The 9,972-nt window shown below is 39.3% G+C and overlaps 1 protein-coding gene across 1 annotated transcript in view; it reads right to left on the reverse strand.

Annotated features, from left to right (window-relative positions):
* Positions 1-354: 354 nt before the first annotated feature.
* LOC108799904 (protein diaphanous homolog 3-like) overlaps positions 355-9,972 on the reverse strand; it is a 177,135-nt gene continuing 167,517 nt past the window's right edge. Inside the window, exon 19 of the mRNA XM_018571841.1 lies at positions 355-491. Within this exon, the coding sequence (XP_018427343.1) occupies positions 355-491 (137 nt within the window). The remainder of the gene's footprint in view (positions 492-9,972) is intronic.

The raw sequence follows: 9,972 nt of genomic DNA on the forward strand, positions 1-9,972 counted from the left end.
GCAACAGTGCAAATATATGTGCACATTCAATACATGTCTGAAGGGGAGAAAAACTCACTGCATGTGGATGTGCATGTGGGGGGAAAAATAACCTAAGAAAACAGCTATTTACACTACAGGAAATTCATCTTACAAAAGAACCTTTACACAATTCACGTCTGTTCTGTCAGAACTATCAGCCTCAGCTTTTGAAGAAACCTTTTACTCACAGCAAGCAGTCTTTTTTGGTGCTAAACTGTTTATAGCCTTGGAAGCATGAAAGCTGAAAAAACACACAGAGGTTACTGGAACACATTTAAAATGTTAAGTAAATCTTCAGCTTATTCAGCCAGCCCTACATAAGGCATGTAGCTGTCAAAAGGATATGGACATCTTTGTCACAAACTTGTCATGTACATCATCAGACGGGGGAAAGGTCTCCAAATCCTTCTCAAGCTGTTGAAGCTGTCGCTCCATGTGCTTCATTGTCTTCTCTAGATTCTCGGCAGACACTAAATAAATCAATACAAATGTTTTAAAAGCAATTCCAATACCTACATTACTGAAAATGACATACCATACAAGTCTTTCTTTGTTATACCTACTTGGGGAAAGCACAATGCTGGCACTCCCAGGGTCAAGTGACACAGTGATAAAATATAGCAATATTAATAGTTTTCAACCTATTTATGACAAAATCATTAATTTGTTAATGACAACTCCAGCTATGCGCTGCAGTTAGATGCACAACTAGATAATTTGAGGTACATGCTTACCTCACATCCTCGACTGCAGGAAAGCCCCCAGTCAAGCATGGATCTGTCTTTTGAGGGTATACATGTAAAATCTTTGTATACAATAGAAGATAATTTCTAATTTTCTATTAATTAGGTTTCTCTAATTGCTTCTGTGATTACCTCTCTTACCTTAGCCCAGTGAGTACAATATAAAGGTGGCCATACACTCTACAACCATCGCAAGACCTTAGTCTTGCGATGGTTGTACAGGGATTAAAAAAACGTATGATCTGCCTATCTTGGAGAGGCAGATCGCACTCTCGATCATCGCAAGCCCGCCCCCCTGAGGGGCGGGCTTCCGATGACCGCAATGCTGAACGGGCGGTGTGCGCACTTCCTGGTATAACCGCAACAGCACCTGCCGGACACTCCTGTCACAAAGCCAGCTGCTATTGCGGTTATACCAGGAAATGAATAACCTCAGGACGGTTTTCAGTGGAGTTATTGCAGTCATAGAGGACTGCCCAAAGCGCTGTACATTGTGCCTTTGTAAGTACATTGAGTACTTTTTATTGACATTTGAATAAATGGTATTATACTTAGAGGTGGCACTCTGGTGTTTGTATTTTTGTTTGCATGTGTGACGGGAACTCCCTGATCCAGTAAGGAACAGCCCCTAATGGTTACCATCTGACATATTTGGAGGATCGCAAAGGCTCCACTAGCGCCAAGAACAAGTATTATTTATTTAACCAGTAAATCTGTTACTTGGGGTACAGTACAGGGCAGATTTAGAGATGACTGCATAATATGCAGGTATAATAAGGTGATTGGACACTGGCTGGAGCTTTGAGAACTCTCATATAACAGCTTTTTAAAGCAAACAAGAGAAGGGGCTGTTCTTGGTATAGCCACTGGGGTGGTTATACCAAGAACGCAGTTGCTGCAGCCGTTTTCTTGATATCAGTGTAAACAGCAAGCGATTGCTATTCAGGTACAAGCAATTCAACGACTATACGGCTGCCGGATCGCTTCTAATTCTAGGGCCATAAATCACTGTTAACACTAAACTGATGAGCAGTAAAAGCTTTTAAAGTGTCCACTATGGGACATTTGGTGTATTGTAGTTTTTTTGCGGCTTCACGGGCTAACACAATTTTTAGGCTTGACATGTTTGGTATCTATTGACCCGACATGACCCCACCTTTTATATTTTACCCAAAAAATATTAGGCTATTAAGACTTTTAGTATTATTGGGGAGAAGTTTAACACTCATACTGAAAGTAGTAGGAAATGCAAACACATTTAACGTATCTTGATAAAAATAGTAGTGTCCATAACATTTGCAGCCAGCTTTAGAAATGTGAGGTGATCGTGTAGATGTCGAGCCAGAGTAATAAGAAGCCGTTGACAAAAGATAAAGTGCCATCCGGTAAAAAAGGATATAAAGTGTATCAACAAAAAGAGAGAAACTGAACAAAAACAAAACTTGATAAAAAGGAGAGGACATCCCTCCAGGGGTCTCCAAACATTGAAGGAATATTGCACCCTGAAGGAGGGGTTGGAGGGAATATTCTAACTTAACACAAAACCAGCCAGGAAAACTTGAATGGCATGAACTGAATTTAGTAGTACTAGAACCACAGCAGTTTAAGAATATAAGAACTTTGATTTAGGGTGAATAAAGAAATTGAAAGTCATTTAAAGTCAATCCAGAGAAGATTCAGGCAGAGGGAGGAGACTCCATTGTCAAAGAAGTTGGTGAGCATAATCAATCAATGAAATGGCATGGGGGTTCTCACTCCCGGTGATCACAAGTTTGGTGGGAAAGCCCCATTTGTATGCCACTTTGTAATTTCTTAGAACTTTAGTGATAGAACAGAGTTCCAGTTTTGAGCCATCACAGTAGCTTGGGACAGGTCACTGTATAATGTGATATTAGAGTAAGGTTGTGGTAATGAAGAAATGTTGTGACTAAGCGTCATCAGCTTTTCTTTGATATGGAAGTAATGGATGCGCTCAACAACATTTCTAGGAAGTCTTTGAGGCAGATGTGAGGGCCCATTTGGTTTTCCATGGTATTGATCCTGTCCTGAGGTGTAAATCTTTCTTAAAATTTCATATCAGGAAGGTCATATTTTCTGAAGTGTGTTACGTAGGGAAATTGACATTTCCAATAGGGTGTTATCCATATAGGTTTCTCTGATTTTGAAAAGTCACCTATGGGATATGTCACATCCTCAGAATCGTCCACAGGGGAGTCTCCTCTTACCTCCTTTTCCCGTGCAAGAAGATCAGATATTTTGGATTTAGGCTTCAAAGGAGTCCAGAATGTGTGCTTTTTGGAAAGCAGCATAAACTGATTCCAGAACAATTGGGTCAGCATTTGAAACTTTTACTACAGTGATACAAATAAAGGTTTATAGGTAAGCACAGTTGCTGAATGCTTCTTTTATCTATGATTATCTGGCTACCCATTTATCTGCCTAACCTTCAATATCAATGCAGTCAGTTACTTATTTCTTATTCTTTATGGCAGTATCTTGTCCTTGTGATAAGTTGATTATACAAGAACACTATAAAAATCATCATTTATATAATACACTGTTCCTTACTAGATAACAATTCTACGCATACTATATACTTGGATTTCTAGGGGAAAATTTATGTGATTTTTGTGTCAAGCCGAGTATAAACCCTTTCATTGCAGGCCTTGCAGACTCTGGTCTAGGCATTTGAAATGTTTCTTAGTGTGAGTATTTGCTTCCTGGGATGCTATAGTTCAAAGCTCAGAAGACAATTTATTGTTTGTCAGGTTAATGATGGTATCTGCAGAGGAAAAAGTCCACAGGCTTAGTAGTGAGTGCATCTGAATTATCCTCTCACATTAAGACCAGGACTCTTGACAGAATGGTTAAGGCACCATACAGTCTTGCTGTGGTTTATCTGTAATTCAGGTCTGTATAAATAGAAATTTACAGCACAGCTGCGGGGAAAAAAAAAAAGGAAGCTTTGAAAAAAAAAATAGTGTCATACATTCTGCACTCAAATCACTATATATATATATCAGCCTGATACTACAGTTGTTTAATGTTCTCATTAGTCTACACTTAGTACCCCATAATGACAAGGTGAAAACAGAATTTTAGAAATGTTTACAGATGTATGAAAAAGGAAAAACTGAAATATCACAAGTATTCAGACCCTTTGGAACAGCACTTGAAATGGAGCTCAAGTGCCTCCCACTTCTGTTGATCATTGCTGAGATGTTTCTACACCTTGATTGGAGTCTATCTGTGGTAAATTAAATTGATTGTAGATGATTTGGAAAGGCACACACCTCTCTATAAAAGACATAACAGCTGACAATGCATGCTGTATCAGAGCAAAAGCCAAGAGGTCAAAGGAACTGCCTGCAGAGCACAAAGACATGATTATTGCAAGGCACAGATCTGGGGAAAGCTACAAAAATGATTTTGCTGCACTGAAGATTCCCAAGAGCACAGTGGCCTCCACAATTTTCAAATGGAAGATGTTTGGCACAACCCAGACTTCTCCACATACTGGTCACCCGGCCAGACTAAGGAATTGGGGGATAAGGGTCTTAGTAAGAGAGGTGACCAAGAACCTGATGGTCACTCTGACTGAGCTCCAGAGATTCTGTGTGGTGATGGGACAAAGTTCCAGAAAGACAACCACTACTGCAGCCCTCCACCAATTTGGCTTTTATGGCAGAGTGGCTAGACAAAAGCCTCTCCTCTGTGCAACACATGAAAGCCCGCTTAGTGTTTGCAAAAAAAGGAAAACTATTTTTTTTTTTTGCAAATAAAACTTGTATCATAAGTGGTAACCAACATGGTTTCATGAAGGACCGTTCTTGCCAGACCAATCTATTAACATTTGCTAAATTAGACAAAGGAATACCAGTAGTGGTGTGTCTGGACATTGCTAAAATATTCAACACAGTACCCCACAAACGTTCAACCCATAAACTAAGGTTCATAGGTCTAGATGAAATTGTATGCACATGGGTGGAAAATTGGCTGCAAGAACAGACCCAGAGAGTAGTGATAATGGGTATTCCTAAGCAAAATTGAGGCATGGGCTACAAGATCAAGATGGGAAATGTGATTTAATGTTGAAAAATGTAAGGTTATGCACATGGGAGTAAAGGACATGTGTACAAACTACTACTGGGTGGGGGGCTACATTAGGGAAGTCAGACATAGAAAAATACCTGAGGGTCCTCATAGATCACATATTTGTCAATAGTAAACATTGCCAAGCAGCAGCCAGTAAAGTTAACAATATACTGGCATTTATTAAAAGAGGAAATGTAGCAAGGGATCAAAGAGTAATACTTTCACTTTATAAATCATTGGTCCGGCCCCATCGAGTATACAGTACAGTTCTGGTCGCAGACTCTCAGGAGGGACGTCCTGGAACTGGAGAAAATTCAGAGAAGGGCTACAAAATTAATTAAAGGGATTGAAGGCCTGAGTTATGAAGACCCCATTCAAAATCTAAATGTATTCACCTTAGAAAAGAGGCAATTAATAGGGGACTTTATTGCAGTCCTCAAAATCATCAATGAGGACCCCAATATTAGGAACAAACTGTTTAATCCCAGAACTGTATTGAGAACTCGGGGACACAACAAGAGGTTAGAAGAGAGGGGATTCAATCTTAGAATTCAGAAGGGGTATTTCACTGTGAGAGTGGTAGAAGTTTGGAACTCACTTCCACAGGTGGTGGTATCTGCAGATGACATTGATACAGCCACAAAACTTTTGGATTAGTTTCTTCGTTCACAGAATCTACAGGGATATGGGAAGTGCTAGAGTAAGATAAACAAACAAACACACACACACACACACACACACACACACAGAACTGGATGGACTGTGGTCTTTATTCAACCTTACATACTATGTTACTATGTTACCTGAAGGACTCTCACATTGTGAGGAACAAGATTCTCTGGTCTGATGAAACCAAGATTGAACTATTTCATAAACATTATGTCTGGAGGAAACTAGGAACCACTCATTCCCTGCCCAATACCATCCCAACAGTGCCATCCCAACAGCTGCCACCACCAAGCATGGTGGTGGCAGGATCATGCTGTAGGGTTGTTTTTCAGCAGCAGGAGGGCACTGGGTGACTGGTCAGGGCTGAAGGAAAGCTGAATGGAGAACAGTAGAGAAATATCCTCAATGAAAACCTGTTCCACAGCGCTCGGGACCTCAGACTGGTCCAAAGGCTCAACTTACAACAGGACAACAATCCTAAGCACACAGCCAAGACAACACAGACAACACACAGCCAAGGCAACTCTTTGAATGTCCTAGAGTGGCCCAGCTAGAGCCCTGACTTGAACCCTATTGAACATCTCTGGAGAGGCCTGAAAATTGTTGTCCACCGAAGGTTCCCATCCAACCTGACTGAGCTTGAGAGGATTTACAAAGAAGAATGACAGAAAATCCCCCAATCCAGGTGTGCAATGCTTGTTGCATCATACCCCAAAAGAATTGAGGCTGTAATTGCTGCCAAAGGTGCTTCAACAAAGTACTACATAAAGGGTCTGAATACTTAGGTACATGTGATATTTCAGTTTCTTATTTTTAATAAATTCACAGACATTTCTAAAATTACGTTTTCACTCTATTATGGAGTACTGAGTGTAGAATAATGAGAAAACAATTTAAACAACTGTAGTAACAGGCTGCAACATAACAAAATTGAAAAGTGAAGGGTGTCTGCATACTTTCTGAATGCACTGTGTATATTTATCTTTTCTATTTATACAAACATTGTAATAATACAGGGAATAATCTTGTAGACCACTAACAACATAGATATCTACAACAGGAAAACAATTGTGATCCTTGTGGGTAAAAGAAGAAAAAAAAGGGAAAAGAAAGTAAGGGAGAATAGAATGGAAAATCAACGTAGGGAAATAATGCAAGCAGGGAGAAGAAAGCCATGAAACAGACAAATTAAAAAAGAACCCCCGTCCGTTCCCCACCACCAAGTAGGTAAGTATATGTCCCCAAGATCCTTTATGTACAAGTGGAAAGATTGTGGAATAAATTGTTACATTCATTACAGATGCACAGATACTTTTCGAGTACCAGTGCAGATACTTGGCATTTTCATGAGAACTACCAGAGTTGCAGCTGGGACCTGGCTCTGGCACTCCACCACTGAAATCATTGTCTGTATTGTTTTAGAAAAACTGTCACATGACAAACAAAAATGTATCAGTACTCATACTTGTAAGTACTCGGCAAGTACCAGTACTCGTACTCGCAAAACTGGTATCTGTGCATCCCTTTATTTATATTTATAAAAACAAAATCCTACATTAAAACAGAGATGTACAAATCCCAGGAGCTCCGTGTGCTCCTTACAAATGACAGCTACCTCCCAATTTTTGAATTTTTCTTTAGTCTAGTCTTGGAGCTCAAAAGTATCTGTACATGTACTCGTACTTGTACCAAGTACTGTACTTGGTATCTGTGCAACCCTAATATTCATGCATGCATGACAATTCTGAGCAATAAAAACAGGTTTTAAGAAAGTTTTTGCAGGTACCGTTCCCAGCAGAAACAATAACCTCCACCCTGTGGATTTTGTGCACTGTGTTGATCTACATGGCAACGGAAGGTGGGCTTGTCTGTTTCCAAAGCTTTGTTATACAACTTCTGGCAGCATTCACAAAATTACGTAAGAGCAATTTTTTATAAACCTTCCTCGAAATGGGGTTATGGCGGTGGAGAAAAACGAATGGGCTGAAAGCAACTTGTAGTTCCATTACAAAAAGTTCTCTATAAAATAAAATTCAAGCCATGCTTCAGACTGTATTAACAGATCTGGATAAAAGTTTGACCCTCGTGTTGCCAAGACTTGCATTGTACTTTTAACCTCAGCTGGCCAGACCATTATTGCAATTTTTCCCACTTACAGCTTTTAGAGTCTGCAAAAAAAAAAAACATATTTTCTGAAAGCACAGGACTGTTAGAAAAAAAATATGGTGCTAGCGATTTTGCAGGTCTCCTGATATTTGCACACATTATCAAAAATATTTTTTTTCAAGAAAAATACACTAAAATCTTATTACCACACACAAATACAACACAACTTCCAAAATTCCTACTAAACCTAAAATATAAAACCCTGTTGACTTAATAAACAAGAAATGTTTGTAAATTTTAAAATGTGCCTTTTTGCAAAATGAAAATCGATGGTACACAAAACTAAAAGAGGTCATGCATATTTTTTTTTTAAAAGCTTTCAGTGCAAAATCTTGGCATATTTCCCTGCTTGGGAAGCCATGTATGGCATGCACAGCCAACGGTAGAATTGAATGGTTGTATGTGGCCAATGCTTTCATGCATCAGCACAGACAGAAGCCTGTATGACACATTGCTGGAATGCAAAAGGGTTTGCTGCACAGCAAGTTAAATTAATGTAATTTTAGAGAGGTTAAAAAAACAAGCACCTCAATGCATTGTAACAACACACTTCAGCACATGTGCACAATGCACACCATAACGCACACCCCCTGCTGACCCCCGTCCGTTCCCCACCACCAAGTAGGTAAGTATATGTCCCCAAGATCCTTTATGTACAAGTGGAAAGATTGTGGAATAAATTGTTACATTCATTACAGATGCACAGATACTTTTCGAGTACCAGTGCAGATACTTGGCATTTTCATGAGAACTACCAGAGTTGCAGCTGGGACCTGGCTCTGGCACTCCACCACTGAAATCATTGTCTGTATTGTTTTAGAAAAACTGTCACATGACAAACAAAAATGTATCAGTACTCATACTTGTAAGTACTCGGCAAGTACCAGTACTCGTACTCGCAAAACTGGTATCTGTGCATCCCTTTATTTATATTTATAAAAACAAAATCCTACATTAAAACAGAGATGTACAAATCCCAGGAGCTCCGTGTGCTCCTTACAAATGACAGCTACCTCCCAATTTTTGAATTTTTCTTTAGTCTAGTCTTGGAGCTCAAAAGTATCTGTACATGTACTCGTACTTGTACCAAGTACTGTACTTGGTATCTGTGCAACCCTAATATTCATGCATGCATGACAATTCTGAGCAATAAAAACAGGTTTTAAGAAAGTTTTTGCAGGTACCGTTCCCAGCAGAAACAATAACCTCCACCCTGTGGATTTTGTGCACTGTGTTGATCTACATGGCAACGGAAGGTGGGCTTGTCTGTTTCCAAAGCTTTGTTATACAACTTCTGGCAGCATTCACAAAATTACGTAAGAGCAATTTTTTATAAACCTTCCTCGAAATGGGGTTATGGCGGTGGAGAAAAACGAATGGGCTGAAAGCAACTTGTAGTTCCATTACAAAAAGTTCTCTATAAAATAAAATTCAAGCCATGCTTCAGACTGTATTAACAGATCTGGATAAAAGTTTGACCCTCGTGTTGCCAAGACTTGCATTGTACTTTTAACCTCAGCTGGCCAGACCATTATTGCAATTTTTCCCACTTACAGCTTTTAGAGTCTGCAAAAAAAAAAAACATATTTTCTGAAAGCACAGGACTGTTAGAAAAAAAATATGGTGCTAGCGATTTTGCAGGTCTCCTGATATTTGCACACATTATCAAAAATATTTTTTTTCAAGAAAAATACACTAAAATCTTATTACCACACACAAATACAACACAACTTCCAAAATTCCTACTAAACCTAAAATATAAAACCCTGTTGACTTAATAAACAAGAAATGTTTGTAAATTTTAAAATGTGCCTTTTTGCAAAATGAAAATCGATGGTACACAAAACTAAAAGAGGTCATGCATATTTTTTTTTTAAAAGCTTTCAGTGCAAAATCTTGGCATATTTCCCTGCTTGGGAAGCCATGTATGGCATGCACAGCCAACGGTAGAATTGAATGGTTGTATGTGGCCAATGCTTTCATGCATCAGCACAGACAGAAGCCTGTATGACACATTGCTGGAATGCAAAAGGGTTTGCTGCACAGCAAGTTAAATTAATGTAATTTTAGAGAGGTTAAAAAAACAAGCACCTCAATGCATTGTAACAACACACTTCAGCACATGTGCACAATGCACACCATAACGCACACCCCCTGCTGTGAACACACAGCAGTGCACCAACACACATAACATGTTTTACCATAATGTGTGTAGTGCACATGTAGTGTGTGTGTGTGTGTGTGTGTGTGTGTGTGTGTGTGTGTGGGTGTGGAAAAC

This window comes from Nanorana parkeri, unplaced genomic scaffold (genome assembly GCF_000935625.1).
Source record: "Nanorana parkeri isolate BGI_ZX_2015 unplaced genomic scaffold, ASM93562v1 scaffold1853, whole genome shotgun sequence".
NCBI lineage: Eukaryota > Metazoa > Chordata > Amphibia > Anura > Dicroglossidae > Nanorana > Nanorana parkeri.